This window comes from Zonotrichia leucophrys, chromosome 4A (assembly GCF_028769735.1).
Source record: "Zonotrichia leucophrys gambelii isolate GWCS_2022_RI chromosome 4A, RI_Zleu_2.0, whole genome shotgun sequence".
NCBI classification, from domain to species: domain Eukaryota; kingdom Metazoa; phylum Chordata; class Aves; order Passeriformes; family Passerellidae; genus Zonotrichia; species Zonotrichia leucophrys.
This window is the reverse complement of record NC_088174.1, coordinates 945,202-965,516: the sequence shown is the minus strand read 5'-3', so window position 1 is coordinate 965,516 and position 20,315 is coordinate 945,202. Positions and strand designations below refer to the sequence as shown.

At 54.5% G+C, this 20,315-nt stretch overlaps 2 protein-coding genes across 5 annotated transcripts; one reads left to right on the top strand and one right to left on the bottom strand.

The window, feature by feature from the left end:
* Positions 1 to 969: 969 nt before the first annotated feature.
* VAMP7 (vesicle associated membrane protein 7) lies at positions 970 to 16,947 on the bottom strand. 3 transcript variants are annotated; one of them, XM_064712978.1, is made up of 8 exons: positions 16,886 to 16,947; positions 12,274 to 12,431; positions 10,315 to 10,372; positions 9,130 to 9,267; positions 5,661 to 5,751; positions 5,316 to 5,383; positions 3,825 to 3,917; positions 970 to 3,002 (listed from the first exon to the last, which is right to left on the bottom strand). In XM_064712978.1, the coding sequence occupies exons 2-8, from the start codon at positions 12,417 to 12,419 to the stop codon at positions 2,934 to 2,936; spliced, it is 663 nt and encodes a 220-aa protein (XP_064569048.1). In that variant the 5' UTR covers positions 12,420 to 12,431; positions 16,886 to 16,947; the 3' UTR covers positions 970 to 2,933. The 3 variants fall into 3 exon arrangements, with proteins under 3 accessions (XP_064569048.1, XP_064569049.1, XP_064569050.1); XM_064712979.1 differs by having other exon boundaries at positions 12,274 to 12,434; positions 16,886 to 16,931; XM_064712980.1 differs by lacking the exon at positions 16,886 to 16,947 and adding an exon at positions 15,500 to 15,546.
* LOC135447847 (DNA-directed RNA polymerases I and III subunit RPAC2-like) lies at positions 16,919 to 20,315 on the top strand. Of its 2 annotated transcripts, none has more exons than XM_064712981.1 (5): positions 16,919 to 17,020; positions 17,728 to 17,825; positions 18,737 to 18,813; positions 19,150 to 19,232; positions 20,178 to 20,315. In XM_064712981.1, exons 1-5 carry the CDS (start codon positions 16,985 to 16,987, stop codon positions 20,223 to 20,225), a joined length of 342 nt encoding a protein of 113 aa, XP_064569051.1. In that variant the 5' UTR covers positions 16,919 to 16,984; the 3' UTR covers positions 20,226 to 20,315. The 2 variants fall into 2 exon arrangements, with proteins under 2 accessions (XP_064569051.1, XP_064569052.1); XM_064712982.1 differs by lacking the exon at positions 16,919 to 17,020 and adding an exon at positions 17,037 to 17,162.

Here is a 20,315-nt window from a genome sequence, read left to right as displayed (position 1 = left end):
GAGTTCTGTGCCACAAACGAGGCCTCTCCTGACAGAAAAGAGCTCTGCAAGGATAAACAGGGCTCCAATAAAGCCTGGTAGGGTGCAAGGAGTGAGATTTACCTTTAATTCCTCAGAGATCAGGACAAGGCCCTCAGTGTGTGCCATTTCTGAAACCTCCACACGTGGCCTGGGCAGAAGCACAGGCAGGAAGCAGCACAGGGGAAGCTCTGCCCCGCAGGGATCTCTTGTGATCCAGGAAAAGAGGAAGGGGCAGTTGTGTCCCAGTGCTGTGAGGGGCCCAGGAGGGTTCCTGTGCCACCACCCAGCCCCTGCCAGGCCAGGCCTGGCACAGCAGCACTCACAGGGCAGAGAGGGGGCCCGGGAGGCTCAGCTGGAGCTGCTGCTCTGTCCCTGGGTCCCTCCCACCCTGATAAAGCTCCATGGGGTGCCAGCACTGCCCTGCTGAGGCTCTCCCCCCATCCAGAACACTTTTCTGAAACCTGGTACAGCTGGACCCTGCTCACACTGACTTCCCAGGGCACAGAAAGGTAAAAGAGCAGCAACATCTGTCTGATTTCTGTTACTGGGCCCTTCTCCTGTTGCCTTTTCTGTGCCCCGTGTTCCAAAGGGGATTTTCCAGGCACTGCCTGAGTCAAGCCCTGCTGCTCTTCCATGGACATGTGACAGTAGGTGAAGAGCAGAAACTTCCTGAGTCAGATATTAACTGGTTGAAGGCTGCATCCCAGTTAAAGCCACTCAGGCAGGTGGGATTGTTGCCATGTTTTCCAGAAAAGCCTGGCTGCTGTGGAGATGCAGACCTGGATGCAGTTCCAGGCAGAGCAGAGCAGCAGGAAGGTGCTGAGGTTGGATTTTGTTTGGAATTTTGTTTGGATTTCCAGGTGTTTCCAGTACAAACCTGCTGCTGACAGGCACCTGGGGGAGGCTGTCCCACTTCAGGAGGGAACAAACACAGCTCTGACAGAACCATCACACTCAGGAGCTGTTAATTTAATTTTATCCTTTCATTTTTCTGAGCTGCTCCCACACCAAGTGATCTCAGTGCAGCTCCCAGTATTCTCCATCATCCCAAGCCCTGGCTGATTCCATGAAAATGCAGCTTTGCCTCAAACTGAGGTAACAATCAACAACTCCCAACAACTTCTGCAAGTCCAAGAGGAAATCCACCTCCCTCATCCCCAAGCATGATCCTGCTTCCAAACCCCCCTGCATCAGCACAGAGCATTCCTAAGGGAGGTGTTCCACAGAACCATGGAACTCTGCTTTCTGTACAGGAATTTTATTGAAATCAAGGTAATGGTTTTTTACACTAATGCCTCAGTGCATCCTCGAGAAGGAAAGGAAGGATTTTCTTTAAAAATTGTTTGTCCAGAAGACAAATCATCCAAATGAACATGGTACAACACAATCCCTAAAACATGCACAGCTGGACCTGGGGCTGCAGGAGCAGGAGCTGCAGGGAGGGGGCTCCAACTTCACATTCAGAACAGAAAGAAGCAGGTGCCAGTGGCCACTGGCACTTTGTGGATATCAAGATCCAACCACCCCTGGTGAAACTTCAGCCTAGCAGAGACAAATCCAAAGGAGGCACCGTTCCTTGGAGACTGTAACTGTACCTGGGCCCTGCTGGGAAGCTCCATGGCCAGTGCCACAAGGAAGGAGCAGCAGAGCCACCTCCCCACCGTGCCAGTGTCACCATGGCACCGACTCCATGCTCCAGCTCAGGCACCACAAGAAGCCTCCCCTTCCATCCCTCGCCTTCCCTGGGCCAAAAGCAGATTCCTTCACCCTGAAGTGTTTCCATTTTTCCCTGGGATAGGAGCCCCTCAGCTCCAGGACAGAGGTGCCCCCAGCCCTTTCCCAGGCCCCAGCAGCTCCAGCTCCTCAGCCAGGCCTGCCTTGGGATGGAGATGTGCAGCTGGCACAGAAACAGCAGCCCTGAGCCTGCATTTGGTTACCAGCCTTGGGTTTGGTTTGAAATCCTCCCACAGGAGAACGTTCATCCTCTGGCAGAGCCTTTCTCCCTCAGACCTTGGGGAAAGTCACCAACCACCAACTCCACCACTCATCTGTCCTCCAGTTTCAGTGCACACCTTCCAGGAGAAGCACAAGCAGCAGCTCCCTGGCACCTCAGCAAACCACCTTGGCCCCAAATTCACCGTAGCCAGGGCCAGAATTATTCTCATTGCAGTCCAGCCTCCAAAGAAGAGCAGGAGAAATCATCTGTGAGGAAGCAGATCCTGAACCGTGTACAACCAGCCCCGTTGCTGTGTCTGTTCAGCCTCCAGCCCAGGGGGAGATGAGGAAGAAGTGAGGATGAAGAGGCAGCCATTGCACACCCTGAGGTGACCCCACACCCTCCTGCCTGCAGGATCACTGCAGAACAGGGAGGTGTCCCCAGCAGCAGCACCTCCACCTGTGAGTGCACAAAGCCCAGAGCCCTTTGGTTCCCGCCAGGGTGACACCGTGACCTCCCCATGGTGCAGCACTGGGAGCCACCAGCTGTGGCCAGATGTGCAGGAGAGGCTCTGTGGGACCCCAAACCCTCCTGTCCCCGTTAGTTTGGCTCAGCCCACCCTGAACCTCCTCTGTGGGGCAGCTCCATCCCAGGGGCAGAGCTGCAGCCACTCCTGTCCCCAGCCAGGGCAAGCCACAGGGACACGGGGCCAGCATGCACAGGACCCTCCCAGGCAGGGGTGGCATTGGGACAGCAAAAGGAACACAAAAATCCTTTCAAGTAATTAACCCAGCCCACTCTTGAGGTCACAGCTGCAGAGCAGCGACCAGCTGGGTCTGTCTGGGTGATAAGGCAAACAGTCTGAAGTCCTGGAGGGATGGGAGGTGCAGGGTGGCAGTGGTGACAGGCAGGAGTCACTCCGGAGGTTCCTTCTTCACACTCTGCCTCATCTCCTGGTGAGCAGCTCCAGCTCCAGTTACTTCTGCACACAGCTGGGCCAGGCCAGCCCGCCACACACAGCTGACAGGATGATGTACAGGATCACCTGGGGAGGGAATGAGGGATTCCCAGCAGTCACTGACTGCCACAGCATCACCTGGAAACCTCTGATGGTCAAAGCCTTGAAGAACCTGTCTAACACCCTCCTGTCCCTCCACACCCCTGCAGCTGAGAAGTCCCCATGGAGGTGACAAAGTGCTTCCCACCCTGACCCTGCAGCTGCTCCATCCACAATCCTCACAGCTGGAGGGGAACTGTCACACCAAAAAAGCCACTGCAGAGTCACAGAACAAGATCCCACCCCCAGCTCAAGCAGGGCACCTCAGCTGCTCCTGGGGCAAGCAGGGGCAGCTCCTGGACAGGTGCCCCCATCTCCTCTCAGAGGGTCACAAAGGTGGGAAAAGACCTCCACAATCATCGAGTCCAACCTTTGATCAAATCCCCTCACATCCACTAAAACATGTCACCAAGTGCCACATCCACTCGTGTTCTGAACCCCTCCATGGTGGCCCCAGCACTGCCCTGGGCTGGCAGGGAAGGAATTTTTCCTAATATCCAACCTGAACCCCCCCCAACCTGAGCCCATTTCCCCACTTGCCTGGGAGAAGAGGCCGATCCCACCCCATCACAAGCACTTCCAGGTGCTTATAGAGCCAGAAGGTTCCCCCTGAGCCTCCTCCATGCTGAGCCCCCCAGGCACTCCCTGCAGTTCTGACTGCCCAGGCCCTTCACCCTCCTCATTCAGGAGGCCCTGCCCTGGTTCTGCCCTCCCAGGCAGAGCTGGGCACACACAGATGCCAGGACAGTGCCAGGGGTTTGGATTTGCAGGGGCTCAGCCTGGCACAGCAGCTCCAGGCCCCACACTCACAATGGACACGATGATGATGACGATGGTGAGCTTGAGGTTCTTCATACACATGGCTCGGGCCAAGTTCCTGCTGGTGGTTTTGAAAGTGACTGACTGCAAGGGAAAACAAGGAAAATCCCAGCATGGATTGGGCTGGAAGGGATCTAAAGCTCATCCAGTGCCACCCCAGCCATGGCAGGGACACCTCCCACTGTCCCAGGCTGCTCCAGCCCCAGTGTCCAACCTGGCCTGGGGCACTGCCAGGGATCCAGGGGCAGCCACAGCTGCTCTGGGCACCTGTCATGGAAAGTTTGTCCCATCCCAAGTGTCCTCTCTGTACCCTGCAATTCCACACATTCAAAACAGGGTTTGGGCACCAAATGACCCCAAGTCCCCAGGCTGGGTCAGTGCAGCCATTCCCACCCAGCTCAGGATGCACCTGCCCCTGGGAGCAGCCACTCCAGCAGCTCATCCCACTGGGCAGTGCCAGCTTTTCCCACAAACCACCCTCCTGAGGCTGCAGCAGGCAGGAACCCCATCCTGGGAGCTGCAGCTCTGCCTTGGAGCCCATTCCCAAGGTGGGGAACACCAGCCCTGGATCTCCAGGGATGCCTCCTCCTGGGCTGTGGGACATTCCCACTGAAGGATGTTCCACCCCTCCATCTCCCTGAGCTTTCCAAAAGCCTGCACTCCTTGGGCCAGCTCCTCCATGAGCTCAGCCCAGCTGCTGAAGAATTCCAGTCCCTTTCCCTAAAGCTTTACCTGAGCTTTGAACACCTGGGAGCTCCAGGACTGCTCCCTGCTCTGCTGCCCTCCAAAGCAGGAGGGCTCTGGGACAGCTCAGGGATGTTTGGATCCCCACAGCCACACACAGGAGCTCCTGGCACTCTCCCAGCCTGAGGATTGGATGCCACCAGAGCTGGGCACCAAGCCAGGAAGCTGCAGAGGAGGATGCTGAGCCAGGGCCAGGGATTCCCAAAGGAAACACAAAAAGCTTCCAGAGTGCACAGCACTTTGCTAGATAACTGTGCTTTATAATTACATTAATTTGGGGTTTTTTTAGTCTTCATTTCCTCAGAAACACTCCAAGAAGCTCCAGTGTCTTTAAAGATTATTTAGATGCAACAACTCAGCTTTTTTAATTTTAAATCAGCCACACTTTCCCCGCTGGTACCAGAACAGCTCCACAGATGCTCATTTTCCAGTTTATTTGCAGCCAGCTGCCAGGGAAGTGTAAATTGTGATTTTATCTCTCCTATCACTGCAGATAACCAGAGGATTGTCCCCACCTTGGGCACAAGGGATGAGGACAGGGATGTGTCACCCTTGGCTGGCCGTGGCACAGGGAGCAGGGGGAGCTGGAGCTTTCCCAAACTGGGAAGCAGCTTGGAGGGGAAAGGATTCCCTGCAGGCCTCGATTCCTCTGTGTCCTTTAGGTGTCTCCAGGAGCTGTCCCCACCCCTCTGGTGCAGTGACACAGCTTCCCCCCTTCCAGCACTTCCCCAGACTCACCGAATCCACGAGATTCTCTGTTTTATCAATCAGCAGCTCCAGCTTCTCTCCTCTTTGTGCCACAAGGTCTGGAGAAAAGAGACAAAAAATTCAGCTCTAAAGGTGAAATCCCAGGGCAAAAAGCTGCTCCCAACAGCCAAACCCAAGCCAGAGCTCCTGGCTGCAGCTTCCAGCCCTCCTGGGATACCCAGGGCCTTAGGGAACAGCCTGACATCACACAGGCTGCACTTTGGGGCTGAATTCTGCTCAGTTCCACATCTCACCCTCTGTTTTGAGTGGGCAGAGCTGGCAGCAGCCAAACCCCAACTGAGAGCAGGAGCAGAGCATTTCCCAGGGCAGCAGTACCTATGTTCCGCACCATGATCCCTTTGAGTTCATCGATCTGGGCTTGTGTCTCTGCCACCTGGTCTGGGCCCTTGCTCTCTGAGTGGTATTTCTGCAACAGAGAACATCAAGTTGTACTCCTTGAGCAAGGTCTTACGAGCTCTGAGAGGAATTTGTTACACTTGAGATAGCTCTGCCACTTGGAATGGTATAAAATGAGAAGGATGGGTTTTGAGGTTGTGTTGGAAACAGAAAAAGGTTAAATGAAAGGCAAAATAACAAAGATAATAAATAGTTTAATGAAGTGTAATAAAAGGCAAAATAACAAAATATCAAAAGGCAAAATAACAAAAGGCAAAATAAACAAGTTTTTCTTATAGAGAAAAAAGTTAGGGGTAAGAGGTTTGTACTCTTGCTAAAACACTCTATAAAAGCGATGATTTCTTTTGTTTTCTTTTTTTTTTAGTGAATTACTGAGGAGGACCTCTTGGCTTCTGTCCAATTGGGTAGCTCTAGTTCTGAGGTGAAGTCTTAAAGATCTTATGAGATGTCTTTTTACTAAATTGAGGAGAGAAACTTTTGGGCTTTTTGCCTTTTTAAGCAGACAAAGAGTAATTTGGTCACTCCGTCAACAGGGGGCACATTCCTACAAGAACAGGCAGGGAAAACAGGAGCCTCAAAAACAAGGAGCCAGGGAAAACAGGAGCCAGGGAAAACAGGAGCCTCAAAAACCAGGAGCCAAGGAAAACAGGAGCCTCAAGAAGCCAACAGTTTGGGAACAGCACATCAGATGTTGAAGGTGGCCAGTCTGAGCGGCCTGACTGCTCTCCCCAAAGGAATGGAGAGCCAGGAGCCCTCCCATGTCCCAGAGGATCCCCCTGTCACCTCCTGGGTACAGCTGAGCCCTCCCTGCCAGCCCTGCTGCTGCCAGCCCCTCTGGTGTTTGTCCTGAGCACCATTCCTGCCATCCCTCCCCCTCCATTCCCTTCTCTCAGCCTGTCCCCCCAGTCTGGGGATCCCAGGGGTCCCCTGGTGACTGCACAGCTCAGGGTGGGTGGGAGCAGCACGAGCCAACACGAGGCTAAAGGAGCCTGAGTGCCTGCAGGATCAGTCAGGGCCAGTCAGCATCAGGGAACTGAGCTCTGCTATCCCTGCAGGGATTTCAGTCACTGTTCACAGAACTGAGCTCTGCTATTCCTGCAGGGATTTCAGTCACTGTTCACAGAACTGAGCTCTGCTATTCCTGCAGGGATTTCAGTCACTGTTCACAGAACTGAGCTCTGCTCCATGATCACCCACGTAGCTGCTGAAATCCTGACTTTTTTCTGGTTAGGAGTTCCATTTCTGACAGCACAGGGAGCCAGTCTGACACTGCCACCCCCACCTGGGCAGCCACAACTCGTGGTGACAGCACCACATCCAGCAGCTCCTCCTCCTCCACCTCCTCAGGGGAGATTCCCAGGAGGTTTCAGGCTGGCCACAGTCAAAGCTGGGCACTGGTTATACTGGAAGCATGGCACTGGTTATACTGGAAGCACGGCCTCCCTCTCCAGGATTATGTGAGTGCTGCACCGGAGCTGGGGCTGGATCTCTGCCTCCCACAGGAACACACAGGAGAACATCCCAGCAGGGAATGTCAGCCCTCACACCCCATGGGATCAGGGAGGGAAGGGCTCTGCCAGCACTGAGCTCCCCTCAGCTGATCCTGGGTCCCAGCAATGTGGAAAAGCTCAGGCAGGAGCTCCTCCTGTGCTCAGGGGGATGGAAAGGTTGGGATTTTAGAGGAATATCAGCCCCATGGCTCCAAAGACAGCCTGGCTTTTCTGATAAGGCAATTCCAGCTTATTCCAGCCCTGAAGAGCTTATAAAGTGCTGAGTCAGCACTTTGGGTAGTTTCAGTCCCCACACAGCAAAGCCTGGAGGAAAAGCTCCCTCCTCAGGCACAGGAAGTTAATCCTGCTCATTATGCACTGGCATTGCCATTCCTTGCTCTCCCCCTGCTGTGGAAGGCAAGGAATGAGCCTCCTGTGACTCTCCCTGCTCCAAACCACCTGCACAGCCCCAAACCCCAGTGCAAAGCTCAGGCAGGAGCAGCACAGGTGCAAATCCTCCCTCAGAGCCCTGGCCTCACCCTGCAGCCACCACACAACTGGCACAGCTGGGACTGCTCCACAACTCCTGCACTGGGGAGGGTTCAGCTGTGCCCACCAAGGGCCCCTCATCCTGCAGCTGTGGCACCCCCAGACCTGGCCCTGCCATGGGGTAAACAGCAACAGAGCCAAGCCCTCCCTGGAGAACAGCCCCAGCAGGGCTCTGAGGGCCTGGGGACACAGACCACAGCCCTAAAGCCACCATTCCCAGACACCTCATCTTATATCCAAGGGACACCTCAAACCCCCCTGTCCTGGATTGCCAAGCAAATTGTATCTATTTGCCATCTGCATGGAAGTTGGCTTCTGTTCAGTGGGCAGTTTTCCTTATCTCTTCCTCAGCTGGGGAGACACCTGCTGACAACAGCTATTGAATGTCCCTGCATGGCTGATGAGAACTACAGCATCCCACTGGGAGATGTGAGCCCAGAGGGAGGAGCCAAGCATTCCTACCCAGGTATAATCTGAGATCAAGGAACACCAGCACAGCTTCTCCACTGGATTCCCCAGAGGAACAGCAGCTGCCTCTCCTTCCCCTGGATCTTCAGAGGAAGAATCCATCCTTCTCTACAGGATCCTGCTCCAGCAGAACCAGCCCTGACACTGCAGGAGGGCTGAGCCACAATTCCAATGGGACTGCTGCCAACACCCTGACCCACAGGGTGTCAGAATGTAGCTATGATATTTTTTGAAAAATCTTTTCTTTAAGATTTTTTCTCCTGAGAAACTTCAAGAACAAAATGCAAACAATGGTTATCTGCTGCTGTGGAATGCAACAGGTGCATCTGTGATTGGTCTCATGTGGTTGTTTCTAATTAATGGCCAATCACAGTCAGCTGGCTCAGACTCTCTGTCCCAGACACAAGCTTTTGTTATCATTCTTTCTTTTTCTATTCTTAGCCAGCCTTCTGATGAAATCCTTTCTTCTATTCTTTTAGTATAGTTTTAATATAATGTATATCATAAAATAATAAATCAGCCTTCTGAAACACGGAGTCAGATCCTCATCTCTTCCCTCATCCTCAGACCCCTGTGAACACCATCACATCAGATTGTGTTCTGACTCTGCCAATATTGTTTTAGTCTACTGCATTGTTTATTTTATCCTTTTATTTTCTTCCCTATTAAAGAAGTGTTATTCCTGCTCCCATATTTTTGCCTGAGAGCTCCTTAATTTAAAATTTATAGCAATTTGGAGGGTGGGGGGGTTTACATTTTCCATGTCAGGGGAGGCTCCTGCCCTCCTTAGCATTCACCTGGCTTTCCAAGCCAAGACACCCCCAAGCCCAGCCGAGGGGGCTCTGTGGGGAGGCTGGGCTGGCAGGAGCTCAGGGCCTCACCAGCTGTGCAGCCAGCACAGAGGAGAACTCGCTGTTCATGGCGTAGGGCAGGGCGGTCTGTGCCCGCGAGCCGTACGTGGTCTGGAAGCGCTTCTTGATCTCGTTCAGGAACGTGAAGGCTCGGGAGCGCTCAAAGTCCTGCCAGCAGAGAGCACACACACAGTCAGCAACAGCAGCTGCAGGGCTGGGGCTGCACTCCAGCTCTGGCAGCCCCAGGGCTGGGCCAGCTCCATCCTGCACGCAGTGGGAGCATTTCCTGCAGAAATACAGGAGCACCAGGCAAGTTCCACTGGCATCTGGAGTGGTCTTTGCACCACCAACTATGGAATAATATCCCATAGCCCAGGTGGAACGTGCCTGGGCTCGTCTGACCCTTGCTGCTGACCAGAGGTGGCAGCTGTGGTATTTCACCACAAAGGCACCTGTGGCTGGCTGGATGTTGCAGCTAGGCACTGGAACAAGTCCAGGCTAGAAGAACTCAGGTTTACCTCTGGTGAAAGTCCTTAAGCTAGGTGAAGAGGAAAAGGAGAGGATTCTGTCATAGAGTTTAATCCAGAGTTTTATTCCAGGATGCCAGACCTCTGGATCTTGTAACAGCTACACACAGAATCCCGGCCACATGGTCTCAGTGTCTTTTTAAGCTCGGGGGGAGGAGGAGGGAAGGGATAGGTGAGACACCAACCAGGTGGGAGGAGGGGAAGGTTCAGGGGACAAGTGACACTTGGCTAGGCCAATGACCCCAGAGCTGAGGGGCATCATTTGAACTGCACCAACCAGACGACGCCCCTGCTGGAATGTTAAGCTTGACAGACAGCCCTCAGCAGGAGGGCAAAGGAGAGGTTGGCACACCTGGGGGGTTGGCATAGGTGAAGCAGGAAATGGCATCACACTGCAACAACCAACCCACTGCACTGAGACAAACTGGGCACAGCCAAGAACTTCACCCCACAACTCCCAACCCACAGGACTGGAAGCTCCCTGCCATGGAATGGATGATTCTGAAGGTCACTCCCAACCCAATCCATCCCACAACTCTGATCCAGCTCCGGGCTGAGCTCAAAGCTGTAACTGAGGCTACAGCACCTCCAGTGGGAGAAAAGGCACCTCAGAGCAGCCCTCACTAATAACTGCCACACCAAAACCAAAATTCCCCAATTTCCCAGGCCTATAGCCCCCAGTACTCACATCATCTGTGATGCACAGGTAAATGATCCTGTCCTGGCAGATGTAATGGAACAGGTAACTGCAGGGAATGGAAAGGAACAAACAAAATGTCACTGGAAGCTGCCACATTTCCAGAATTTCATTTTCCAGAAGCCACTGCTGCCTGTGGGGCCTTTGAGGGCTGGCAAGAGAAAATCCCAGTTATACTATGGAGCTGGGACAGATAATTATGTCCAAGGTAAATGTCCAGGGAAATGAGGCTGGGGCAGAGGTCTCTGCCCTGAAGGTCTGCTCCTATAAAAAAGTTCAAAAATCCTTGCACATCCACAACTCTCCTGGAAAGAGTGAGGTGAAACTTGTCTGGTACCACCCTGTAGACTCCTCAGAGAGGCCAAGAGCAGAGAGAGAGAAACCCAAGAACTCCTGATGCCAGAGGGTGTCACAGACAGCTTTCATGAAAAATCCTTTCCTTGGGATTTTTCCTCCTGAGAAGCTGACAGGCCTCAGGAACAAAATGTAAACAATGGTTATCTGCTGCTGTGGAATGCAACAGGTGCATCTGGGATTGGTCTCATGTGGTTGTTTCTAATTAATGGCCAATCACAGTCAGCTGGCTTGGACAGAGAGCCTGAGCCACAAACCTTTGTTATTCTTCTTTCCTATTCTTTTCTTAGCCAGCCTTCTGATGAAAGCTTTTCTTCTATTCTTTTAGTATAGTTTTAATGTAATATATATCATAAAATAATAAATCAGCCTTCTGAAACCTGGAGTCAGATCCTCATCTCTTCCCCAGTCCGAAAACCCCTGTGAACACGGTCACAAGAGGGCGGCTTTTCCTTGGAGATTTATACAAAAGACACAAAAGTCCTTAAAAAAAAAAGAATTCATGAAATGAATTTAAGGAGTTCAAAGTTCAAAGAAACTCAAGTTTTTCCTGTTTCAGAGCAGGATGAATATCTTGAACAGAACCCAAGGAGTTTTTCAGCCCACAGGCTGGGATGCAGAGCATCCCTGGGAGGCTCCAGACAGAGGAACAGCTCCAAGTGCTCTTTGAGCTTCACAGCTCCCACATTCTGCCCAAAATGCACCACAGCACTCCTGAGACTCAGCTTTCCACTTGGCTGAACAGCACTCAAGGCAAAGTTATTTTAAAGGAATAACTTAAAATATTCAAATTTATCCTTAAAATTCCAGCATGAGAGAAGAGCTGCAGCACCCAAGGTGTGTCAGACTCCAGAGCAGGCACTGCCCCCAAAACATCTCCCACAGGCACTGGCTGTGCTCCTGAGCATGTGGGAAGCCCAGCCCAGTTCTGCATCCTCAGAACAGCTCTGACACAGCTTGGGCACCAGAGAGGATCCAGCCATGCTGCCAATTCCAAAAAAAAAGAGCTGGAATGGGCTCCAACACCTCTAAATCTGTTTTTTTCCACAGTTGTTCTAGTTTGTTCCTATTGACTCACCCACTTCCCACGTGCAGGAAGTCACAGGTGATGAAGCATCTCCTCCCTGTCCTACCAACACTGACCAAGGGTTCAGAGAGCTGGGAAAATCCTGGGAATGACCCCTCTGTCCTGCAGACTGGATTGGGGGCAGCTCAAGATGTGACCTGTGAGCACAGGATCCACAGGCATCCCAGGAAGGGTGACAGTTTCACCTAAAGCCACGTTCAAGCCTCAGAAAATCCAGGGGAAGCTTCCAGAAGCCAAACTCCAAAGATTCCAAAGCAGGGCACCCTCCAGCTCACTTTGGATTGTATAACAATGGAAAATTTGATTTTGTATCAACTGCTTTGTGCTGCTGCTGGAGCTGAACTCAAATCCTGGTTATGCTGCAGAGTTCTGGGGGACAGAACAGCTACTGAGCTGGTGGCACATTCCATCAAACGGGAATTTGGATGCAGAATCACAGAAAAACCCCCAAACACACCCAGTTTGTCCCGGCCCTCATGCATCCCCAGAGCCAAGGAGGGGTCACTCACCTGCCATGGGAATAGGTCAGTTTGTTGTTCTCAGATGGGATTTTGGCCAGGATCTGCTCGGTGACCTCCAGGAAGTTGCCCCCACACCAGGCGTGCTTGGCCAGGATGGTGGTGCCCCTCGCCACCACTGCAAACAGGATGGCCATGGCTGCTCTGTCCTGCTGGGGACAAACAGGGACATCAGCACTGGGGCACCTGCACAGTGTCCCCTGGCACAGGGAGCGGGGCATGGGCAGGACCCAACCATGACACCACAAAGTTCTCTCATTTCCCCTTTTAGCTCTGCTCCCAATGATACAAATGCCTCTAGAAAAAGGGGTTTTTATCACCTCTGTGCCCTGTGAGTGTACCAAAGCTGAGGTTGTCCAGAGAAGCTGTGGAGCCAGCAACGCTGTCTGAAGAGAAACCAAGGCAGAAACCAGACCCTACAAGTTTGTGAGGATGAAAGCAAACTAAACTTTGGAAAAGTCACGTGAAATGCTGCTCACAGCAGAGGGAAGGGCAAATCCCACAGCCAGAGCAGCTGTGGCTGCCCCTGGATCCCTGGCAGTGCCCAAGGCCAGGCTGGACATGGGCTTGGAGCCACCTGAGGTAGCAGAAGGTGCTGGGAGTTGGAACTGGAGGACCTTCAAGCTCCATTCCAACCCACACCATTGTGGGATTCCCTGAGTCTCCAGAGCTGGAAAAACATCCCTGCTGCCAGAGAAAGGGACACTCTTAATCAGCTCAAGTATCAGCACATTAATCTAGGGCCAGAGCCAGATCTAACACATGGAGCACATGGCAGAGCCCAGCTGGCACAGCTGCCCTGCTCATCCTGCACATCCATAAGCCTCTTTTCTGCTCAGCAAGGACTTAGGACGACTTTGGACCCTGCAAAACCCAAAAATCTCATTTTTCACTTTGTACTTAGGCGCTGCTTATGACCTGCTCTGTTCTGTGCACGATCACAGAGCTCTCCTAAGGCCCAGGAGAGCTCTCTGGGAACAGCCACAGAGCAGCAGGGCTGCCTGAGCTTCTGGAGCCACATTTCCCATCCCCCTGGAAATGCCTGGTGAGAATCAGGGATCTCTTCTGGATTAACAAGGCCCTGAAGGGAGATCCAACCCAGCAGGGCTCACCTGGGCAGGCTGAGCCCACAGATCCAGGCTTGGCCAGCACCAACCAGAGCTTCTCCCACAGTCTGAGCCCAGCACTGGAGGGGAAAAGGATAAAGGCATGGATTTACTCACAGGACAGACTCCACACAACCACCTGGGAGCGCTGCCAAGGGGAACAGAACCATGGAATGGCTGGGGCTGGAAGGGACCTCATGATCACCCCCATGGCAGGGACACCTCCACTGTCCCAGGCTGCTCCAGGCCTCATCCAGCCTGGCCTTGGGCACCTCCAGGGATCCAGGAGCAGCCCCAGCTGCTCTGGCTGTGGGATTTGCCCTTCCCTCTGCTGTGAGCAGCATTTCATGTGATTTATCCAAGGTTTAGTTTTCTTTCGTCCTCATAAACTTGCAGGGTCAGGTTTCTGCCTTGGCTGCTCTTCAGGCAGAGATGCTGGCTCCTGCAGGAAGCTTCCAAGGAATTGCTTACTCCTTTATGTTTCAGCTCTGAGTGATCTCCACTTTGGCTCATTTTCAGGTCGAAATGCTCCTGTCTTAAATAAGATTGTGAGGTAACTCAGCCCAGGGAGTTCACTGCAGCCTCCTGTCCCTGCAGAGCCACTGGACACAGAGGCTTTGGGCTGCCCCAGGCCCACGGAGCAACACCAGGGCACAGCCTGGAATCACAAACACCTCTTGAGCAATCAGCTGAGTGTCCAGCACCAGGAAACCACTGTGGCTCCTGCAGCCACCCAGGAGCCAAAGGAAAGAGCAGCTGTAGCAGAAAACACACCCCAAACCCTGCAAGGACACTGACACTCAGGGTACAGAGCCCACACAGACCCCTCAGTGCCCTCAGCAGAACAAATGCAGCCCCAGCTGAGGATTGGGAAGTGTTTAGACAATTCCTGCAAATCCTGCTCTTTTAACAGTGGATATTGGTGGAACCTGAGGTGACACCTCAGCAGCAGCAGCAGTGAGGTGGCACTCACTGGCACTGTGGGACCCACAGTCCTCAATTCCCTGAGTTCCCGGCGCTCCCTCCCTGGGCTCACACCCTCATCCCCCCGAGTTCACAGCCCTGACTCCCCGAATTCCCAGCCCTCATCGTGCTCAGGGCACAGGAGCTCTGTGCCTGGCAGGAACACCAGCCCCAGCTCTGAGCACAAGGGGTTACATGAAGCAGAAGAGATTAACCAGGAGCATTTCCCTCCCTGAGCAGCCCGTACCAGCCGTGTGTTACTGCTGTTAGTGACACAAATCTGTTACACTGCCACAGAAGGTCCTTCCTCAGCAGTTACAGCAGTCAGGAATGAAATCCCTTCAAATCATCCCCTCTGCAGAGATTTTTCCTATCTAAACTTACAACATTACACAGCTGGAAGCAGCCAAGACCAAACCTTCCAAAAAGACCCTGAATGATGCACAAGCTGCTGCCTCTGGGGACTGAACTGGGGGATCCTAGAAACACAGGAGGGTTTGGGTTGGAAGGGACCTCAAAGGGTGCCATGGAAGATCCCTGCCATGGCAAAGAACAACTCCCACTGTCCCAAGCTGCTCCAAGCCCTGTCCAGCCTGGCCTTGGGCACTGCCAGGGATCCAGGGGCACCCACAGCTGCTCTGGGCACCTGTGCCAGGCCTGCTCACCCTCCCAGGGAACAATTCCCTCCCAATACAAGGGCACAGAAAAAAGGCACAGAAAACCCTCTTAAGGAACATCAGAAACACAGGCTCAGTCCCAGCATGATGTTTAGAACTCCTGTAAGGACGATTTATTGTTTTCCAGCCACTCTTCTGGCCAGCCCCAGCTTAGTGCCAGTGAGCCGTGGGAGGTCCCTGCCTGCACTTGCAGAAATCCTCTTACCAGAAAGCAAAGGGCACCACGCCGCCGTTCAAGCACAGAACAAGGGAACAAGGGGAGGTGTTGCAACCCAGCGAGTTGCAAACTGCTGCAATAAAGAGATCGTTTGAGCAGGGTGAGCTCAGCAGAAAGCAGCCCGAGCTTCCCTTTAACCTCTGCTGGGCAGCTGGAAAAATCATTATTTCATTACAGAATATTGCACCGTGAAGTCCTGCGGCTCTCCTGTTCATTTTGAAACTGAGAATTGCAACATTTGTGCTCCAACTTACCCCAAGTTCAGCCTCCTATCTGCACACAGAATTTACTTCAGGTGCCCTCAGTGCATCACTAGGGAAAAAAAATCATCAAGGAATTTAATCCCCGTGCTCCTCCAGCCCCATCACCTTTCCTGGAGGCAGCATTGCAGGGGAGTAAGGACACACAATACCACGGTGATTGAGTAAGCAGCTCTCTAAAAAGGGAACACATGCAGCCCAAAGCATGGAATTACGGAATTGTTGAGGTTGGAAAAGCCCTGCAAGAGCACCAAGTCCAACCATCCCCCAGCACTGCCAAGGCCACCCCAACTCCTGTCCCCAAGTGCCACATCCACACGGCTTTGAAATCCCTCCAGGGACGGGCACTCCACCACTGCCCCGGGCAGCTGTGCCAGGCCGGACAGCCCTGTCCAGGCCAGAATGTCCCCAGTATCCCACCTGACCCTGCCTGGCACAGCCACATCCTGTCATGCTGTGGCTGTTCCATGGGAGCAGGGCCCGACTCCCTCCAGCCTCCCTGCACCCCCTGCCAGCACACCTGTGATTGGTTAATTAATTAATTAACTAATTAACCCATGCAGTGCTACATCTGCAACGCCGTCCACCCCCAGATAGACACACCAGTAACACCTCAATAACACGCCAGTAATACACGGGTAACACTGCAGTAACAAGCAAGTAACACACTAATAATACCCCAGTAACAGGCCAGTAACACACCAATAACATCCCAACAACGTGCTGGTAACAGCCCCGGTAACAGGCTGGTAACACGGCAGTAACACCCCAGTAACACAGAGATTTAACAGCCCAGTAATACCCCAGTAACAGTGAGATATAACACCCCAGTAAGATGGCGGTAACACCCCCAGTAACAGGCCACTAATACACAAATAACATATCAGTAGCATTAATAATATCCCAAGAACACGGCAATAACCCACCAGTAACATCCCAGTAACACGGCAATAACCCACCAGTAACACAGCGATGTAACACCCCAGTAACAGGCCAGTAATACACCAATAACATCCCAGTAACGTGCCGGTAACGCCCCCGGTAAGAGGCCTGTACCACACCAATAACATGCCAGTAACACCCCAGTACCACACCAATAGCACATCAGTACCAGGCCCGCCGCTGTCCCGTGACACGCCAGTCACACCCCGGTACTCCCCGGTCACCCGCCGTGACCCCGTGCCCGTGCCCCGCTCCCGGTGCCGAGCGCGGCCTCCTCCCGCCGGCAGCGCCTGAGGCCCGCGGGGCCGGGGCTGTGCTCGGCCGGAACCCCCGCACCCGAACCCCCGGCCCGGCCCGGCCCGGCCCAGCCCAGCACGGCACGGCACGGCCCGGCCCAGCCCGGCCCGGCTCCGGGCCGCCCCGGCCCCCCGCGCTCACCGGCGCTCCCGGGCCCCGCCGGCCCCGCTCGGCCCCGCCCGGCCCGGCCCGGCCCCGACGCGTTTCCGGCCGCGGGGCCGCCGGGAGCCCGGAACCACCATGGCCGGCAGCGGCAGCGGGCCCGTGCTGGAAACCGTGAGGGGGCACCGGGAGCCGGGCTGGGATCGGGACCGGGGTCGGGATCGGGGGGCTCCGCTTGGTCCCTTCCCTGAGGTGGAGCGGGGGCCGGGCCCTCTCCCGAGGAAAAGCAGCCTCGCGTTGTGCCAGGGAGGGTCAGGTTTGATATGAGGGGACATTCCTGCATGGACAGGGCTGTCCGGCCTGGCACAGCTGCCCAGGGCGATGGTAGAGTGCCCATCCCTGGAGGGATTAAAAGCCGTGTGGATGTGGCACTTGGGGACATGGATTGTGTGGCCTTGGCGGTGCTGGGGGATGGTTGGACTTGGTACTCTTGCAGGGCTTTTTCAGCCCAAATGATTCCTTGATTCCCTGATTGTTTCATTCCCAACCCTGGCTTAGTGGTAGGGCACCTTCTCGTGTGGTGGGGTGGCTTCAGCATCAGGACAAATCATGTCAGGGTGGCTCCAAGGGACACCCTGTCCTTCTGTGGTGAACAGCAGCAGCTGGCGGGCAGGACTAACGTGGTTTAAAGCTAGGTGGGATTTTGGAGCTTTCCCTCCTCTCTGAAAGTGTTTTGGCCCCACAGCAGACCAGAGGTGGCCCAGCGAGACCCACAGCCCTTCCAGCTACTCTGGGAAGCCGAGCACAGAGCTGACCCTCACCCTTCAGGTGTCCCCGGTCTCGGGGAGGTAACAGCTCCTCTCCTCTCCCTCTGGTGACAGATCCAGGCGGATGGGACGGACGGGAACTGCGTCACGTTCGTGCTGCACGACGAGGATCACACCCTGGGCAACTCCCTGCGCTACATGGTCATGAAGAAGTGAGTGGGGGCTCTGAGGGACCCCCGTGCCCTGCCCTGGCCTTCTCCTCCCTGACCCACACCTCAGCTGTCCCTGGGATGAGGCAAACCATCCCAAATCCCCTCAGTGCACACCCTTCCAGCCTTTCTGTCACACACAGAGCCCTGCTCCCACCTGCTGCTCCTCCTTTTCCTTGGGCTGTGTCAGGACTCTGAGAGCACCAACAGCCCTTAAATGGCCTGACCAGCCTCTCCTGAGCCTGCCCCCACACCCTCCCCTGCCCAGGAACACAAGTTAAGCCCAGCCCAGGGCTTTCAGTCCCTCCTGAGCAGCTGGAGCAGTAACTGCCTAGAGAGACTGTGGATTTCCCATCCCTGGAACTGTCCCTGGCCAGGCTGGACAGGGCTTGGACCACCCTGGGGCAGTGGAAGGTGTCCCTGCCCATGGGTGGCCTTTAAGATCCCTTTGATAAATCACTGTGACAACACAAAAAGAAGCTGCTGGCCAAAGCTGGGGGCAAAGCTCCAGCACTCAACTCAGCTGGAGGGAGAGGCCCTGCAACATTTTGGGAGCTCCTCCAGTGCCCTGGACCACTCAGCCTCTGGCAGCAGCAGGGCAGCAGCAGGTTTGGTTACAGAGAGAATTGCAGACATCCAAGATCCTGTGTTTGGATCTGCAGAGCTGGCACTGCTCTGGCTGTGGTGCCAGCCCTGTCTTTGCCCTGCAGAGCTCCAGCTCAGCTCAGGGAGAGATGAGTGTGAGGGAACAAGGTCACACAGGGAGTTTCCCCTCAGCACATTCCTCCCCTAAGTCATTCTGGAAATATCCAGAGCCCCAGCAGGCCTGGCATGCCCTGAGCCTCTGGCTCCCCTGGGATTTGCTGAGGACTGGCCTGGGTCTCACTGCTCCCTCTCTGCCTGCCCTCCTGCAGCCCTGACGTGGAGTTCTGTGGCTACTGCATCACACACCCCTCAGAAAGCAAGATCAACTTCAGGATCCAGACCAGAGGTGAGCCTGGAGCTGTCCCTCTATTGCTGGGGCCCTGTTCTCATTGAATTCTCCCTGCTCATGCCAGCTTCCCAGGAGTCTGTCAGATAAAGGAAAGCCCTTTCTCCCTGCCCTCTGCCAGGCACTGCAGTGCTGAGCCTCAGAGGCTGCTCCCAGAATTCTGCTCCAGCTGCAGTGGGAAGCAGCATTCCTGGCTCCAGGCACCTGGGCCGGCTGGGAGCAGCCCTGGCACCCCAAGCTGTGGGGCTGGGCAGGGGGCACACCCCTGGGGAGGTAAGGACTGCCCCCAGCCACCTCCCATGTCCCTAATCCATCTTTTCCCATCTTTTCCCAAAGGGGCCCTTCCTGCTGTGGAGCCATTCCGGAAAGGGCTGAATGACCTGATGGGTGTTTGCCAACACGTGCTCAACACCTTTGAGGTGAGACATTCCTGGGGAGCTCAGGTCTGTTCTGTCCCTTGGGCCATTCCTGGGGAGCTCAGGGTCAGTTCTGTCCCTTGGGTCATTCCTGGGGAGCTCCAGGTCAGTTCTGTCCCTTGGGCCATTCCTGGGGAGCTCAGGGTCAGTTCTGTCCCTTGGGCCATTCCTGGGGAGCTCAGGGTCAGTTCTGTCCCTTGGGCCATTCCTGGGGAGCTCCAGGTCAGTTCCATCCCTCGGGACATCCCTGGGGAGCTCAGGGTCAGTTCTGTCCCTTGGGCCATTCCTGGGGAGCTCCAGATCAGTTCCATCCCTTGGGACATTCCTGGGGAGCTCAGGGTCAGTTCCATCCCTTGGGACATTCCTGGGGAGCTCAGGGTCAGTTCTGTCCCTTGGGCCATTCCTGGGGAGCTCAGGGTCAGTTCCATCCCTCAGGACATTCCTGGGGAGCTCAGGGTCAGTTCCATCCCTTGGGCCATTCCAGGTCAGTTCTGTCCCTTGGGCCATTCCTGGAGAGCTCCAGGTCAGTTCTGTCCCTTGGGCCATTCCAGGTCAGTTCTGTCCCTTGGGCCATTCCTGGGGAGCTCAGGGTCAGTTCCATCCCTTGGGCCATTCCAGGTCAGTTCTGTCCCTTGGGCCGTTCCTGGAGATCTCAGGGTCAGTTCTGTCCCTTGATCCCAGCGTGGGAGGCTGACTCCTGTGTTGGAGACACCTTTGGCAGGAGAGCCTGGGAGATTTTTTGGCCAGGCTCTGCCTGATCCATGGCATGGCCTGGCTCCCTTTCCCTTGAGTGACTGTAAAGCTCAGGCACTTCCAAAAGCACTGGAATTCTGTCAGAGCTTCCCAGCTTTTCCAGCTCTGGCCAGAGCAGTCCCAGCACAGCAGGGTGGTGGCTCTGTGCCACCCCAGGGACACATTGGTGACATTTGTGCTTTGCTTCTGTTTCAGAGGAGCATGAAGGAGTTCAGGGCACAGAAGGAGGAGGAGATGCAGTAGCCTTTGGGAATGGCATGGATGTAATCTCTGTTGAATTCCCTGTGTCCAAACGAGGTTTTTTTTGTTGTTGTGTTTTTTATTACTTTGCTG